Source organism: Drosophila hydei, unplaced genomic scaffold, assembly GCF_003285905.1.
Source record: "Drosophila hydei strain 15085-1641.00,03,60 unplaced genomic scaffold, DhydRS2 tig00000060-arrow-pilon, whole genome shotgun sequence".
In the NCBI taxonomy this organism is placed as follows: domain Eukaryota; kingdom Metazoa; phylum Arthropoda; class Insecta; order Diptera; family Drosophilidae; genus Drosophila; species Drosophila hydei.
In genome coordinates, this window is record NW_022045656.1 from 4,220,997 (window position 1) to 4,239,336 (window position 18,340).

The window sequence follows — 18,340 nt, forward strand, 5'->3', positions numbered from 1 at the left end:
AACCAAAGTTAAATTGCTGACTAGAACTGGGCCAATGGTAAAGCGAATGGGAAACAAACTGCGATATAACTTTTAACATCGAAAAAAGTTAATAAACAATATTATAATTGAATTATATTTCATCTGCTTGCTTTACTTTTGTTTATTTTTATTGCACAATTTAATAAATATTCATTAACTTATTTGCATTTAAATGGCCTAGTACAATACCAACTGATTTGTTGAATGGTTTGTTTGTGTTTTTTGTTTTTGTTGTCGCATTTAACTAGCTCGAGAGTTGAGTCCAAACATAACCTCAAATAAACACACTCAAAAATGCGTCGCAAACGAGACTCAATCGCACTCGTAATAGATACCGTAATGGAGATAAAGATAAACAAGAGATTGTTGCTAGCTTTCTCACCAAGTCAACTAAATGACTAGCGCAGCTTAGCGGTACTTGTTTTTGTTGTAGTTGTTGCTTTTGTCTGCTGCTTTGAGCTCTTCGACGTCCACATCGACTCTTCGCTCTGTCTTTACGCTTTAACGTTGTCTTTCTCTCTCTCTTCTCTCTCTTCACTCATGCTCTCCCAGTCTGCCGCGCGCACTCAGCTTATTATTTAGTGTTCCGATTTTCATTACGTTGTTTCGTTTGCCATGCGGACGTCTTCATGCTATACGTGTTGTTGTTGTTGCGCTGCTGCAGCGCTGGCGCAGCTTTTTGTTTTTGCTTCAAGCTGTTTTCATGCTCGTTCTCAAATTGAAAAGAGCATATTGATTTTGTCTATCTGTTTGTTCGTCGGAATGCTATTGTTAGTGATTATTGCTTCAGACTTGCTTCGAAATGTGCTTAAGGCTTCCTAAAAGTGTGTCGAATCGAAGTCTTTCCTAGATGATATGTTATCTATGAATATATATCCGTTTAAAATATTTTGAATATAGAAGGAATTGATATATAAGACATCTCTACAGACCTGATAGTTGAAATGTAAGCTGTTTTATTTTCTACTCTCTCCAACTCTCTCCATTTTGCTTTTTTCTCTCAATATCCATATCTCTCTGTTTATGCCTCTCCCTCTTTCTATTTATAGCTTTAAATTTTACTCCATCTACATCTATATCTCTCTCCCTCTTTCCCCCTCTATCTCGCTCGCTGTCCATATTAATTCAGTTTCTTTATAAAACTTCATAATTTTTTATGCATTTCTGAACGAGTATGCAGCAGTCGGTAGCATGCGAAAGCATCATTCATTGAATGTTTTTGTTTTTGTTTTTCGTACTGCCTGCCTGGCGGGTATTTAAAATTTCCTCATGTCGATGCCGCCACGCTCAGTCTCGATCGCAGTCTCAGTCTCGGTTTGTCTCGGTCCCAGTTTTGGGTCTCAGTTTTTCGGTTTCGGTTTCAGTCCGAGTTGAGCGTGCGTCGGCATTGGCAGCAACTACTCCTCCGTTTTCTTCGATCAACAAAATTTGTGTTGTTATTTGGATTTTGATTGAATCCAAGTTTTTTGGTTAGTTTACGCCACAGTTTATATTATATATATAAAATAAAAAGTTTTCAAAACTGTATCAAGTGCATAGAAACCATCAAGTGAAATCCGCGTCGAACGTAAAAGCCTTGAAAATTTGTGCCGTGCCTAAGAAATAAACGCTAAAACTATTGAAATCGAATTGAGAATCGATTGCCAAACAAAACAAAATCGATGCGAAACGGAAGCGCGCTGACGAAAGCGCCTACAACGAAGCCTTACGGCTTCTTTTTTTGTTAACTATTTCTTTGAAATATTTGAGACAGGAAAAAATGAACTAACTGATCTATTGATATATCGTCGTTGACTTTTGTTGACTTTGCCTCTGCGTCTATTGACACGCTGCCTTTTCACTCTGCCTCCCAAGCCCAATTTTCAATTGTTGTTTGTGTTTTCCGATAGATGTGTGTGTGTGTGCGCCTGTACGTGTGTGTGTATGTGTGCGTGGATGTATGCGAAGTTGATTTGTTTTTCACGTTTTGCGCGCTCTTGCTGGAAAATTCATTGGCGTTGCGTTTGGTCTTTTATTTAATTTGAAGGTTTCGGTTTTTCGGTCTCTCGCTTTTCCGTTTTCGCCTGCTCAGCACAATTTCTGTCGTCATTTTTAATTTTTTGTATGTTTTCGACAGCGTGGCCAATTTTGTTTTATATGATTTATTTCACCTCTGCCCAGAGGCTATAAATATATATATTTTGATGGCACAAACCGGTTGGGTAAACACAAAAAAATAAATAAAATAAAACTCCTTTAAAGTGTGTTTTATTTATTTATAATTTCTTTTGACTTGACAGCAGCCGCTGCTCGAAACAACAAAATTCAATTGTCTATTTGTTGTTGGCAAAAAAAAAAAATAAACGAAAAAAATAGAAAATAAATACTATAAAGTGCGAATTGCTCGAGTAGCAGGCCGCTATTTCACACCCATTAGCGGAAGACATTGTGCTTTCAATTAGGCGCGGCAAGTTCGTTGCCTAAGTCTTTTGATTTAGCGACATTGACAAGGCATCAATTATGTCAACACACACACATACTCTACAATTTGATTGAACCCGTCAAGCGTATGCTGTTTCAATGTTAAGGTCTGACAACAATATGCAAATGGCAGAAAAAACGTCAACAGCAACAGCAAAAGCAAACGTCAACGCAACAACTACAACAGAGTAATACGCACTATAAAAAAAATAAAAAAAAATAGCGATTTTTATTTGTGAAGACTCGTCCCCAATTTGGCTATCAAGTTCAGCAAAAGCATGCCATGCATAAATAAACAAATTGTTACACATTTTGTTGCTATGCCGGAAGCAGACACACTCAGCCGAATATCAATATATATCTATATATATATATATATATATGCATATAGCTGAGCATCTATAGCAAAAGCGAAAAGTGAGATTCGAGAGAGATTTCATCCGTTAAATAGAAAGTGCCAATAAAACGTGCTCGGTATTTCTTCTCATAACTATATTCGTCACAGATTTTTGTAACTTTTATCTTCTTTTTCGCCCTTTTCGTTATTTTTTTGCCAGCCCTTATAAACGTCACCAAATTGCCTTTTCTGCTTGTTGTTGTTGCATTTGGGCAAACAGGTCAAATAGCTAAGCATGTGTGTAACTGAAAGAAATTTCAAAAGATTTAATATGCATAAACGATTTTGCTCTCCTCACATTTGAACATTGTTAGCCATAAATACCCGCAGTTAACAATAATATATAGAAACACTCAGCGACTCGACGCTCTGTCATTTTGTTTTAAACGAAATTAGCAAGCGAAACGCAAACCCAGCAAAATTATGCAAATCTTCAAAATGGGCTTTTGTATATATATATATATATATTTGTATATATATGTCTATATACATATATATAGAAGCATATATGTAGTTGATTGTTGAGGCAGATGCACACGCTCGTACGCCAGTTTATCTATATATGAAGTAGACCTTTAGTATTTGCCCGACCCATAAGCAAATAATATTTAACAATCCTGCCGCTTCATTGCGCATTGTGCTGCGAGGAATGCATAAATGGCAATCTTCTCAACATTGCTTATATAATACGTATACGCATTCGAACAGCTGTAAAAACAATGCATACCCTATAAAGTAAGCCTGATAAGTAAGTTTGATAGGAAACGCAAACTTTTGAGACTGAATGCGGAAAGGTAGACAGAAAGAAAATGAGTTATTTGAATCTTTATGCGTCTGGCCTTTATCGTATTTGAATCTATCGATGCAAATTGATTCATATTAAGTATATTTTTGATGATATGGAAGGCAAAAATCGAATCTAAGTTCATTCGTTGTGTCACTTCCTGGGATTTCTGCAAGACAATTGCAAACTTTGCTACAATTTAGGGAATTTAATTTAAAGTAGGCCACATATACATAACAACAAACAAACGGTATTATTTTAGGAATTAGTTAATCAGTTAAAGCTAGATAAATTCCAAAAATTTCATTTCACATATTCAAAAAAGTTTGTGATGAATGTGGCTGTCGTAGTTTCTACGTGATTTAGGTGCTAAATAAAGCTTGAGTAAATAAGGGCTTTCCAATTCATCAATTATTTATGTTAAATTCACGAATATATTCTATATGTGGATATGAAAAGTCTCGGGGCATACGTTTTGCGTTGCAGTTCATTGACTTTGAGCTTTGAGGCTTAACCGACAGCGCTTATATAAAAGCGCTTTAGGTCAATTAAAATTATGCTGATGTTGCCCAAGACCTGGTCCACATAGAGTTTCATTGGAAACCAGTTTGAGGGCTAAGCAACCAACAGCATGATGCGGCATTCTGCGCCTGAGATCTTAGTTAGCAATTCAATGCAGCGGAAGCATAGTTTACATAATTCTGAGCTCAATGTCAACATTGAAAGCGCCTTGAAAAACGGAAATATATGAAGAGAAAAACAAAACTGAAATCGAAATAAAACCGAGTCATTGGGCAATTAGCCAATCGGTTGGGTAAAAATATATAAATTTTGACGGCTTTTCATATGTGAAAATTGAGCACTAAACGAAGGCTATTGCTAATTAATTAAAAGCCAAAAAAACGCAATTATGATAGATATTAAGAAGTTAGACACATGTGCAATTAGCATTAGGTTGTCAAAAGGAAACAAAAACTAAGGAAATATCCACTGTTATCTGGGGCACTGGCTTATCGATGCACGAAAGCGAAAACGAAGTCGATACTTGTCCCTGACCGTGCAGCTTAAACATTAAAAATTTCAAAATTAAGTAACATGATAGAAAAATTTTTAAATTTGATAAAAATAATCAAAGCAGCCACAGCAAACCCAGCAATCTGACTAGCTGCAGACTTAAACAAATCTTTTATTGTATTTCGAGTTACCTTTCAACGCGGCCTTGACACAAATACACACACGTCGAACAAATCACTGAAAATGATCAAAATTAATCTCAGACAAACAAAATAACAGAAATGAAATAAAATAAGCACAGCTACGCAGTTTTTGCCACAATACGCCTGGGACCTTAGGCAACCACATAAAAAAATGTAAAAAATCCAAAATATAGTGAACTAAAATCATGTGGCTCGCTTTTGTAGCTTACAAATATTCGCGTAATTATCTAATAATTGGTTAAAGTACCTCGCTTAACACACGCCCCATCAAATCAAGGCAGTCCGGCCATATGTGCAACGTCTAAATACCAAGCGATACATTCATCAGCTCCTTGACTTTTACAACGAAACAGTTTGCAACACTTCATTACTTAATTTTATAATTTTTATTGTTTAGCCCTAATATTATTGCATTAGAAGAATTTCAATGGCAATATACATCGCCATCGTTATTGATTATCAATATCAATCGTTGACAGCATTGTCATAGTTACTATTATTTTTCTATTGCTACTATTTCCTAATATAATTTTATCAACATGTTCATCATTAAAATCATATAAGCTTATGTCCGTATGAGCGCTATAGATTTTCAATTTTAAATGTTTTTCCTGTATAACATGCTCTACGAGCTTACCTTTTTACGAAACTCATGAGCCTAGTATCGACGATAAGTTTCCTTAACGATACCATAATCGTTGACAGCACTGTGAATAATTGTTCTACTCAGCAATTTTATTTTAGTACTCAATTTCAATTTTCCTCTTGACATAAGAAATCTCTATCCTGTTCATTGCTATTTTCCCAATATAATTTCCAACATTGTGTTTATCATTAAAGTCATATAAACATATCTCCTTATGAAAGCTATAAATTTAGAATTTAAAATGTTTATTCCTGTATAATACCATGCCCTACGACGAGATCTTTTTACGAAACTCATACCTTGTATTGACGAAATTACCTGGTTAACATAGCGATGTTATTTTTTTAATCTCCATACAATTACATACAATAGTCATTATCCCACTTTGAAATTAAATGAAGAAAACCTATTTAAAGGCTGTCAACGCTGTTCCCACACCCACAAGCGCCACGTCGCTGCGTAAACTGCGCAATAAGCAGAGCTAATGTAGGCATGCGTGTATAAATGTGTGTAGCAGATACCCTCCCAAGTTAGCAGTGCCCGAGACTAAGTGTCTAGCTTCACCTACCGCAATATTTTTTTTATTTAATATATAAATAGGGAAATCGTCCTAAATCATTTATCAAGATAATTTCTTTGGTCCTTTAAAATTTTCAGATTAATTGGCAGTCTTTGGTTTGGGTTCCATAGCATACTCAATTCCATTAGCATACTTGCTTCAAGCAGTGAACATTACTAAAGTTCTGCCATGCATCGCAAACGGTTTGACGACCGTAACCAGTGTATTCACTGTGCGGTGTGAAATGGGTGTTCACGTTGAGCATATTGGAAAAGCTGTCGGTTGGTGTACGCTTGCGACTTAGACTTTTAGATCGAAGGGTCATCTTGAAGCGTGGCGGCTCCACAAATTTACTCTGGCCTTGGGTTTTGCGTGCGATTGCCCGCTTTACACCATCAAACCGTTTATAGACAGGTCGTGGCAAGCCCTGCCAGGCAAGCTTTGTTCGTGGTAGCTGCTCTGGCAGCTCCATATCCTCCAGCTTTTCCTCCACTTGACGATCTGAGTACTTTGTTTTTGGAGTGTTGAACACATGCGATTGAAGCAAGGACGTTGGCTGTTTCGTTTTGTCCATTTTCAAACGATTGAAGTCATTGAGAAGCACAAGTTGCTTCTCCATGCCGCTGGGTCGACGACGTTTGGTATTAGCCAAATCTTTTGTTGGATGCTTCTGAACAGCGTTCTGCATCGGTCGCAATGGAATTTGAGTTTTTACTGTCAATTGCTGGGAATGAGTCTGGAAACGACGTACAGAGCTATCATACGGCAGTGTTGGCTTAATGAAACCACGCCGATCAGATTTCTTATAACCGGATGAGCTTTCATCGGACTCGGCGTCCGGATTGCACCGCTCATTCGGACAAGTGGTCCAACTATGCCAGTACTTAGCCTCTTGCTCTTCCGTTTTCCGTGCCAACCACTCTTTATCAATGGCCTCGCTAGCAGGCTGAGAGGTTTCTTCTGCTTTGGGTAGCTTGTAACCTTTTCGCGATTCTCGCAATTCACGCTCTTGACGTTGTTTCTCTTTTTGTCTGTGTTCACGACGGCGTTTGCTATAATCCTCGGCACTTTGATCCTCGTTAGGTCGTCGCTGATGCCTCTTGCCGGGCTTGTCTGCCCCAAAGATATCACTGGTACGCTCATACTGGAGCTGAGACGGCGACTTTGGCTCGACGCGTTTTTGCCAGCGCCGTCTGTTGTCCTCGATGATGCGTTCCTGGCGACGCTGATGATCGATAGTATCCTGAGTGATCAAGCGTCTAGATTCTGGATCCCTATTACCCTTATAGGGAGAATCGGTCTGGTCATAGCCTTCACCTTGATCGTATTTACTGTAGTGCTGATTACCATAACGCGAATCGGCAAACTTGTCATCGCTGTACTTTTTATTCATTTGCTTGAGTGCGTCGTCACCACGCTTCGCCTTCCAGTCTTTTGGCTCGTCAGAGCGAAAATGACGTACCTGGTTGTGGCAGCCAGCGGTGGTGGCGATCGAGCCATGGATGTCCCTAGCCATGCGGGAAACTCGAAATTGCCGAAACATGCGCGTGTAAAGTTTCAAGCTCTTTACCATATTCATTGCGTCAAAGTTTTTTTCGCTAATTAACCGTATTGAATTTCGAGATATGTTTTAAAGGAATTTTTTGATTGGACTTCCAAAAGTAGAGACCAAAATTTTGTGAACTGTATTCCCCCAAAGCTGAACTTATACTAACTACTGTAGACACACAATCTGAAAGACTAAAGAAACTCCATCAAGCAAAATAAGGAGACAACCATCATGGCCTACTTTAACTATTTGGAATTCTAACAGCCAACTTTATAAAGTGTTCTACAAATTTTTGACTTCAAAGGCAAACTGCATCGTTTGTGTTGCACTTTAAATAAAGCGAAAAGCAAAAATAAATCTTTTTCAATATTTTGATATCTCAATCGAACACTTGAAGACCTAAGCGCATTAAATTTGATATAAGGGCTCTCGTAAGCGTATGATCATTTTTTAGCTTCCCTGACTCAATGGCAAATAGAATTTGATAAAAATAAAACAATAAATAATTTAGTAAAATAAAGCAATGCCATACACAGGATTGAGTTCCTGAGACTATTTAAACTTATTGATATCTTCTTTCTATGTCTCTCAGTTCACAACCGTTGACACACCCAGCAGCAAATTGGCGCCACCCACAAATCTAGAGCCCTACACCATGGCCGTCATAACGGAGCATGGCAACAGCAATCGCCACAACAATAACAGCGATAGCAACAGCAAGATCGGGATTAGCAAATCGGACACTGATGCGGCACCGCATCCCCAGCGACAGCTGAGTAATGCATTGACCATACCCGAGTTCTTTGCGCATAAGAACATTTTTGTGACTGGCGGCACAGGATTTCTGGGCACAGTGCTGATCGAGGCGCTGCTGGACACACATCCCGACATTGGCACCATCTACGTGCTGGTGCGCGGCAAGCGGAATCACGATCCCAAGGAGCGCATAAATCGCTTGCTCCAGAAGCCGGTGAGTATCTTGGAGCACACGTTGATCTCTGCCCTTTTGTCATGCCCCTGACGCCGCTTTGACACTTGGCTGACCCATTTGTAGGCCCCGAGCCTCATTATTTTGAGACAATTACTGACCGTCTTTATGGCGCGTTAATTTGTCGAAGCTGAAGTGCCTTCCGCTCGGGCGTCTGGGTCTGCCTCTCTAGCAGCTCTTTGTAATGCCAACCATTTTTATAACCGTACCTACACACCTGTATGTATACACCTGTATGTGTATGTGCTTCTTTCAGCCACACTCTCTTGACTCTTTTCCATCATTATAATTTTAAACGCACTTTTAATAGCATAATAACAAATTGTATTTCGGTTTATTTTTATTTTTATTTTTACTCGCTCTTAAGCATACTCCAAACATAAAGCAAAATAATAAATCCGATGAAAGTTTCAGTTTTTTTAAGTTTTTTTTGTTTTCTTTGTTTTTTGTTTGCTTTTTCCGTGGGCTTTGTAATTATCACATTATGGAATAGGTGCTATATAAGCACTGAAATGAACATAAATCAAAGATGTGTATATTTATTTGTATTTTATTATTTTATTATATATATTTAATTTATGTTTTTTACTTCTTGAATATAAAAAATATTTTTCAATTTTCCTCTTAGAATTTTTCTCCTTTATTTTATATTTTAATTTAATATTTATTAAGGATTATATCTGAAATGAGTAAAAAGTAAAGATGGTACAATAAGTTCATTTATTTATTTTATTAATATGTATATTTAATTTACATTTTTTATTTTATTTTAAAATATAAAAGATTCTTTTCTTTTATTATATCATCTAAGATTTTTTCTCCTTTATTTGCTTTAATATTTATTGAAGATTATACCTGAAATGAGTAAAAATTAATGATGGGACATGTTTATTTATTTATTTAGTTTCATATATATTTAATTTAAATTTTATATTTTATTTTAAAATATAAAAAAATCTTTTATTTACCAAAATATCATCATTTAATCTTCTGCCCCACAGATCTTCCAGAAGTACAATGAAAAGACCTTAGCCAAGGTGGTGCCAGTTGTTGGTGAACTAACCGAGCCGAACTTTGGCTTTGCCAACGAACTGCTACAGGAGCTGCTCGACCGAGTGAATGTGATCTATCACAGTGCTGCGACAATCAGATTCAATTCACATTTGCGCACGGCGATCTTCACGAATCTGACGGGCACCATGCGGACCATTGAGCTGGCCAAGCAGTTGAAGCAGCTGTCCGCCTACATTTACTGTTCGACTGCCTTCTGCAATAGCAACAATCGTGGTCTGATAACCGAGGATGTGTACAAGTCACAATTCGATCCATACGAAATGATGAAGATGGCTGAGAACGATGAGGCTTGGGTGGATTTCACGCAGCAAAAGTGCAAGAGCTACCTCAAGGATCATCCCAATACGTATACGTTTACCAAGAATCTCTCCGAGAATCTGCTCATGGCAGAGATGGCCGGTCTGCCGGCAGCCATAGTTAGGCCATCCATAGGTGAGCCTAACTGAAAGACTATTATCTCTAAGTAATGAACTATCTGCTATTACAGTATACGGCACACTGGAGCACCCCATGAAGGGCTGGGTGGGCAATGCCAATTCGGGGCACTTGGGCTTTCTGGCTGGCTTTGTCAAGGGCATCTTTCGCACCATGTCCGGCAGTGCGAGTGCCGTAATTGATATCATACCATGCGACTATGTGATCAACAGTTCCCTGGTCATGGGCTGGTATGTGGGCACACGTAACATCGATGAACCGGAGATAATACACTGTACATCGGGCGAGGTGAATCCTCTCACCCTGTCGCAGTTCTGCAATATAATCAACGATAGCGTGGAACGTCATCCGCCCAACAGTTTTGTCTGGAAGCCATCCACAAAGCTGCGCAATGGCTGGCGCTACAATCTGTTCTTCTATCTGTTCCATCTACTGCCCGCTATGATATTCTATATACCGGAGAAACTGTTTGGCATTGGCATGCCGCAGCACACGTAAGTGTGAATTCCCTTCTAGTGTGATGTGATCCGATCTCAATTTGTAACTCTCTCTCTCTCTCTCTCTCTGTCTGCTTGCAGCGCCTATGAGTATATGCGCGTCTTTCAGAATGGCACCAAGGCTTTCGATTACTTCCTGGACAAGGACTTCCGGTATTCCATGAAGAATGCACTGCGCGTCTCCTCGCTCATACACGAGAGCGATCGCAAACGCTATAACTTTGATGCCAGCCGCTGCGATTGGTCAGAGTTTATCGATCGTTGTCTAATTGGCATTAGGCGTTTCTACTTCAAGGAGTCAGCAGTGACTACGCAATGGCATCGCAACTATTGGAAGGTGTAAGTGGTCAAATTGTTAATTGCCAAGCTCTGAATTTAGAATACTGTTTCAATGTATCGAATAAGTCGTAAACTATCAAGTCCGATATTTTATTTATCGATTCTTATTGATCACTGCTCATGATCGTCATTTCAGCTTCAACATCCTGTACTACGCCGGCTTCGTAGCGATCTTTGCTATACTCTACTTTGTGCTGACCCCCTTCTTGGGCTTCCCCATTGGATTTACCATGGCGCTCTTCGTATGGGCCTTTCTGGTCTGGTTGTAGGATGATCTTCAATGGCATCGGTAGATCATACGTATTGTGCAATATTCTATCACACATACACTCACACACATACACACCCACTCACGTTCAGCTCAGTCGTTTCCATTGTTCTTCATAGGGTATCATCATGTAGTTTTACTTTAAGCTCTCACACTTGAGTACAAGTCAGCTATATAGTAAAATCAAATAAACGTATCTATCAACAAAAACAAAGCAAATATATATACAAATACAAATACAACACAATGTAAACAAGCCCAAAACTTAGCTCAAATCGTAGTCACATAATAACAAATAGTCCTGGTATATAGTCAAATAGTTAAATGTTTGTGCACTTGTAAATTACGAAAACTAAACGTAAACGATTAAAATATGAATTATGTAAACTATTAATGAAATAAATATGACAATTTAAATGTTAAGCTAAATATCAAGAGTTTTTTTTCTTTTAAATTGTTCCCAATGTTATAATACTGAAATTTTGGCAGCCACTTTATCTGGGCTAGGTAAACCTGTTAATTAGACAATTGAACAACGAGGAAACAAGTTGGAGTCCGTTGAAGTTTGGTGTTAATGCTGTCCCAAAATTACTTTTTCTATAAATTTTATATAATTAAGTACTGTTCCCAAACAATAATTTCATCATTCATCATCCTTAAAATGTTTAAAATATGTTCCTAAACACTAAATTATTAAATAGTATTTTTAATTTTGATTATTTCATAGTTGATAAGAAACTTTTTTAAAAGATCAAATAATAGTTTTCAATTTATATATATATATATATATATATATATATATATATATATATATATATAAGCCGAATATGTCATTAAAATATTTTTCACTAATATCCACAAAAGATACTTTAAAATTTCAGATCGAAGCTGATTTAAATAAAAATCCCTAAGGTATGCTGCAGTTTGTTCAGTTGCCAACAGCTAAATAGTTTAGAAAATCGTTTTAAAGTTTACTAACACTGTAAAAATATACAGTAAAAATATTTTAAAATTTCGGGAAGACATATTAATGTTTACTTAATTATTATTATTATTATTATAATTATTATTATTTTAATAATATTTGTATTTTGAATGTAAATATATAATTGTAACCCCATGTCTGAAACGCCACTGCATAACTGGTTTCACACTTCTCGTCATGATAATGACGTTGTTTCTCATCGAGTCGTAGACGCGCCGAGAGAACGCATTGAGACGAATCAACGAGAGCCGACGAAACAGTTTCCATTCGGCCGGCGAACGTGCAAGTTGTACTCCACGCAGAGTTCCGAACGAAACAAGCATACACATCACACGCCAATACAGAGAGCAACGTAACTGTTCACAGACACACATACGAGCATATGCATGAATATAAGTGAGTGTGTGTGCGTGCATATTGTTTACTGCCGCAGCGACAGCGCTTAAACAAACAACAAAGTGAAGAGGAAGAAGCGACGACAAAAAGAAGCTCAGTTTAGCGAAGTAAAAGAGAAATTTTCGGCTCTTCGGCGTTAGATCCAACCAGATCTATAAAGCGAACGCTATATATATTGAACTGAATATCAATTCGTGCATTTCATCAACAGCTGTGCTTCGTTACAATGGCCAGGTAAGCAAACATTTTTGGACATGGACTGCCTAAAAGGCCATCTAACAAATAACTCAGGCTAGTTTGACTACTTTCGTATATATATTTTTTGTGTAAGTGTGTGTGTGCGTGCATTAATTATTTGAATTTAAACATTTGGTGCAAAGTTCAAATTCGCTTGCTAAAATCGCAATAAATTTCAATCTCTAAAGTTGCAAAACTATAAATAAGCCCCCCAGCAGATGCATTTTCCATGCACTGGGCGGGTACGCAATTTTAGAGAGTTAATTTCTTCAAGCACATATGGAAGGCATCTGGGATCTTATGTCAGAGACCCGACACTGAGCTACTGATCAATATTAGCATTCCTTTAGGCAATTAAAAAAACACTGGAAACCTTAACTAATATTTACGACTAGTGATATAACTGACAATATATATAATTAGGGGCGAAATATGTTCACAAATAAATTTGAGTATTTTAACTTTTGACACTTGGGCATTTGTATGATAATATAAAATAATTTATATTTTATATTAAGCTAAACTTAAATTTTTTCAAAGTAAATTGCTCTAAACAGATTTGACTTATCGATATCTGACGTTAGAGTTAGAAACTTTTACATTTGCTTACCTTAAAATAATTGCCCTAACTTAAAGTCAGAAAGGTTTGTAGATCTTACAAAGTTTATCAACTTACAACTCGTTATACTTGTGTACATAAAATTAGATAAGTGTGAACCTTTTTTATAACCCTTTTTATTAAAATTTCGATATGGATAATAAGTAAAGAAAAACTATTTTATAAAATCTGCGAAACAAATCAAAATGCTGAACCGAAGAATTCCAGAAATCACGTTTTATAGTTCTGCTTTTTGGTAAACCAGTTAAATTGTTTTATATTTGCTTTTTATGGTTTCTTTTACAAGGCAAGGAATTTGAATATGAATCAATGTTGTTTAAGTTGCATATATGTACATATAGGAATTAGCTAAAAATGCTGTGCAGATCTGCTCCTAGTCAAGTCTCTTTTCGCTTTTTAAGCACTTAACTGCCAAACCCATATTGGAAGACATTTAAGAGAGCAACTTCTATTCATGACGAATTGTCAATATGCATAGTTCCAAGTGTGAATTCGTTTAACAAATTGAAACTTAACATTGTTCGAGGCACTCAAATTCAACACGCCTTTTAAACTTTGACCTGGGCAACACCTAAGATTTATTTTATGTAAGCAGCAGATCTACCTGCTGCATTATGAATGACGATAATTGTTGGGGCTGAGTGAACAGATTGCTCCAACATCTCTCTGGCTGGCTAGGCATTGATACAGGAAAAGCAAACACGACGTGGCTGAGAGAAATACAACACAAAAACAATCCCTTCGAGCTGCCTGTGCTGCTGCTGTCGCAACAAGCTCCATTACTAGCAATTATGTCCGCACATAGCAATTAAAACTCGGATGCTTGGCTATAAGGTCTCATACGTCCAGACAGTTCACAGTTAATGACGGATCCTAGAACCTAGAATTAAGAAAATTAGTTGATTAAAGTTATTTATAGATACGGCCAGAGAGTCTAGCCTACACATATGTGATAGCTGCTACCTACACTTCTATAGTACATATAGAACGAATCAGAATTGACCTGTTTGCATAAATCAAGAATTTCATTTCTGGCCATAAATCCCCCGTTAATTGCCCAAGATAAGTGCTGTTCCACTTGGCCAAGTCTTGGAAACCTCAGCTAAAATCTAATCACTGCATGGCTTAAGTCAAGATAAAGAGACAATTTACTGTTGCCTCAACACAAAATGTATAAATAAAAGATATAAAAAGTTAAGCAAAACCAAACCCCAGTCGGAAATTGGCTAAGGGATTGCAAAAATGAAATTTGCGAATTTGCAAATTTGCCAAAAGCCGCAACATTTTTAATATATGTTAAATCGTTGCCACGTTAGAAGCTGTGGCTAACAAAAATTGGGTTCGGCTCACCTGCTAATGGGCTAGAAGGCAAAGTGAAAGCTTTATTCAGTTGACAGCTAAAGTCAAGAGTTTCAGAGCCAAATCTGAAGTTGGCATCAAAACTGTTTTGCCATGACTGAGCAGCTTGTGGCATTTGCAAGTGCAACTGCAGCTGCAGCTGCAACGGCTTCAGCTTTGAGCTCAAGTGTCTGCAAATTGATCGAGTGAATCCAAATATTGCGCAGCTCCAACATTAAATTGCCATTTGTTGGTCAATCAAAACACAGAGAGAGAGAGCAAAAAAAAAAAACAAAAACAAAAACAAATAACGCACACATCATTTGCATTGTTCATTATAAAATCATTTGCCATGACCAGACGAGGCAACAGACAAGTCGGAGACGTAGCCATCATTAGGGCCAATTCGAAACTGGCTAATTTAAATTACGATTGCGTGTCTCAAAAACGAAGACGGCTCGATAGTGTCTAGCTAACTATGGCCTATTTAGTACAAGATTAATACATGATATAATACCTTATACAATTAGAGTAAAACGACTTCAATTAGCTGTGCCTATCTCAAGACGTCTTGCTTGCAGTTAGTACTACATATTTATATTAAAGTCATTTCGAACGAATTACTATTATAACACTGTTATCATAAGGCTATTTAGTAATACAAATACTAAACTAATGCATTCTATAATAAGACCTTAGCTGAACATTGTTTTTCCAACTTCGACTACGTGATTGCACATATTTACATTTGTAACTAAGCAAATTGCTCAATACGTCAATACTTCCATATTTATAATGGCAATATCCAAGCATATTTTTGCTTAATTAATACTTTGATATTTTTCCACCCATTTCAAGTACCATTGATCTGCTGTGTTTTATACGTCCGCAGCTCAATTTGAATTTAGTTAAGTAGATAAACATGTAGGCGACAAATAGCAGCTAGAACTCGCACACTATATTCCCATATATAAGTACATTGTATACGTATATATATACTAAAAAACTGGTTTTGAACTGTGGACATTGGAGCATTACGTTACGGAGAAATGCGACAAACTTGTATGATTCCATCTTGGAGCTGCTGCTGCTGCTGCTGCTGGTGGTGCTGCTGCTGCTGCTGGTGCTTTTGTTGTTCACATTTGAAGCGTGGGGAAAGTTGGTGTTATGCAAGAGAATCTGTTAATAAACCAAGTTGCAGCAGTTATATAAATAAATTAAAAATTTCCACTAAATCAACACTAATCGAATGTTACCAATTCAGTTCGCCTATCACAGATTTCTATGCGGGACGCAATGTCTTCATCACGGGTGCCACGGGCTTTGTGGGCGTGACCATCGTAGAGAAGCTGCTGCGAGATGTGCCCAATGTGGGCACCCTGTATCTGCTGATGCGCGCCAAGAAGGGAAAGAGCGTGGAACAGCGCCTGGAGGAGCTGAAGAAGAACTCGGTGTTTGATCGTTTCAAGGAGCTACAACTGGAGTCGCGCCTCTCGAAGATTGTGCCCATCGAGGGCGATGTTGGGCTCGAGCATTTGGGTATTTCATCAAAGGATCGTGAGACCCTGATCGACAACGTAAACGTGGTATTCCACTCGGCTGCCACGCTGGACTTCTTCCAATCCCTGAAGGAGACAACAAACATTAATTTGCGTGGCACACGTCGCGTCGTCGAGCTATGCAAGCAGCTGCGTCATTTGGATGCTCTGGTGCATGTGTCAAGCGCATATGTGAATGCCTATATTACTGATGTGGAAGAGAAGCTATATCCCTCGCCCGATGATCCAGAAAAGATTATACAACTGGCCGACACACTTAACGATGAAGCGCTCAAGGAACTGGAACCCAAGTGAGTTGACCATGTGAGCCAGCTAGCTGGACGTCATTCATTTTGAATGCCTCTTACAGATTGCTCAAGGATCATCCCAACACTTACACGTTTACAAAGCATTTGGCGGAGCACGAGGTGGCCAATGCAGCATCGCAATTCCCTTGCGGCATTGTGCGCCCCAGCATGAGTAAGTCAATTCCATTTTCGGAAAAGCTTTTTTTCATAGAAAATTTATTCCAGTCACGGCTGCGTGGAAGGAGCCCATACCCGGCTGGACCATTTCAAAGAACGGACCACAGGGCTTCTTTATGGGCGCCTCCAAGGGCATTTTGCGTCGTCTACCCTTGGATCCTACAATCATTATGGACTACATCCCCATCGATGTGGTGGTCAATGGCATTATAACCACGGGCTACTATGTCAATTCTTTGAAGTAGGTATTATTAGGTATTAAAAAGTTAGGTAATTAATCTCTGTCCATTGCAGAACCAAGAATGCAGGACGTCCCGCCGAGCTGCAGATATTCCATTTGACGTCCAGCACATATAAGCCATTCCGCTTCGAGTTTCTAAAGGACAAGATCAATAGCTATTTGCATGACTATCCACTGAACAGTGCCGTCTGGTATCCCAATCTACGTCTGGTTAAGAGCTTGATGCTGTTTCGTCTTGGCGCTATACTATTCCACTTTATACCCGGCTTCTTCCTCGATTTGGTCACCAAAATAGGCGGCGGCAGACCGATGTGAGTTCGCTATGCCTTTAAGAATCAGAAATATCTTTTGCCCCAATGCCTGTATAAAGAAAGAGGAATAGTTGTTAATTTTGACAATGATAAAAATAACAAATTGCTTTCACTTACAGCTTGATGCGTCTTCACAAGAACGTTTGGAACTCGTTGAATACCTTGGAGCGTTTCATATTCACCGAATGGCATTTTGATAGCAAGCGTCTGCTCGCCCTATCCAAGACGATGGATAGTGCGGACAAAAAGAAGTTCGGCATAGATATTGGAGAGCTGACATGGGATGAATATTTCGCTAACACAATTCAAGGCGTGCGTCAATATCTGAGCAAGGAATCGCCGAAGAATCTGGAAAAAGCGCGTCGTAAAGATAAGATGTTAGTATATGATTCGCAATTTCATTCGCATTATTTAATTCTCTGCCGTGTTTTGTAGTCTTCTGGGACTTCATGTGGCGCTGCAGCTTGCCTTTTACTATGGCGTCTTCAAACTGATTGTTGGCTTGACGGGCGTTTCCTCTGCGAAGGCTGCTCTCATCTTGCCTTTGTTTTACTATCTTTTTGGACTGATTTAGGGTCATTGTACATGTGCGAATGTATGTTGTGTTGTTTAACAATTTCTCAAATAATATTTATGATTAATACAATTTAATCAAGGTTTGGTGTAAAAGCTCTTCACTTATTTTAAATTTAAAATAAAAGACAAGCAAACAGCATACCGCATTTTGCAAGCAAACCAAAGTCTGTCACTTATTTAAAGTTTTCGAGTGTTTCAAATTATTTTGAATCTCTTCTATGCTGTGTTTGTTCTTGATGATTTTATAGTTATTAAGCGCCCTGTGTTATACGATAAAGTTATTCGTGTCTTTTAATGTATCGATATGAATGGTACAGTTATCTATCGATTGTTTGAAGTCGCTACTGCGCCTACTCTTAGGACTCGATTGGCTCTGTGAT

The 18,340-nt window shown here is 38.1% G+C and overlaps 3 protein-coding genes across 3 annotated transcripts; 2 read left to right on the forward strand and 1 right to left on the reverse strand.

The window, feature by feature from the left end:
- Positions 1-1,321: 1,321 nt before the first annotated feature.
- LOC111593519 (putative fatty acyl-CoA reductase CG8303) lies at positions 1,322-11,611 on the forward strand. Its single transcript, XM_023306311.2, has 6 exons — positions 1,322-1,490; positions 8,226-8,603; positions 9,623-10,127; positions 10,183-10,624; positions 10,709-10,966; positions 11,103-11,611. The coding sequence occupies exons 2-6, from the start codon at positions 8,289-8,291 to the stop codon at positions 11,233-11,235; spliced, it is 1,653 nt and encodes a 550-aa protein (XP_023162079.1). The 5' UTR covers positions 1,322-1,490; positions 8,226-8,288; the 3' UTR covers positions 11,236-11,611.
- Positions 6,091-7,824, reverse strand: LOC111593526 (stress response protein nst1). The gene has a single exon (XM_023306323.2). The coding sequence runs from the start codon at positions 7,661-7,663 to the stop codon at positions 6,230-6,232; it is 1,434 nt and encodes a 477-aa protein (XP_023162091.1). The 5' UTR covers positions 7,664-7,824; the 3' UTR covers positions 6,091-6,229.
- An 851-nt stretch (positions 11,612-12,462) lies between the features above and the next one.
- LOC111594621 (putative fatty acyl-CoA reductase CG8306) lies at positions 12,463-18,148 on the forward strand. The gene is made up of 7 exons (XM_023308015.2): positions 12,463-12,849; positions 16,074-16,658; positions 16,718-16,827; positions 16,881-17,073; positions 17,127-17,384; positions 17,504-17,761; positions 17,820-18,148. Exons 1-7 carry the CDS (start codon positions 12,842-12,844, stop codon positions 17,956-17,958), a joined length of 1,551 nt encoding a protein of 516 aa, XP_023163783.2. The 5' UTR covers positions 12,463-12,841; the 3' UTR covers positions 17,959-18,148.
- The last annotated feature ends 192 nt before the right edge of the window (positions 18,149-18,340 follow it).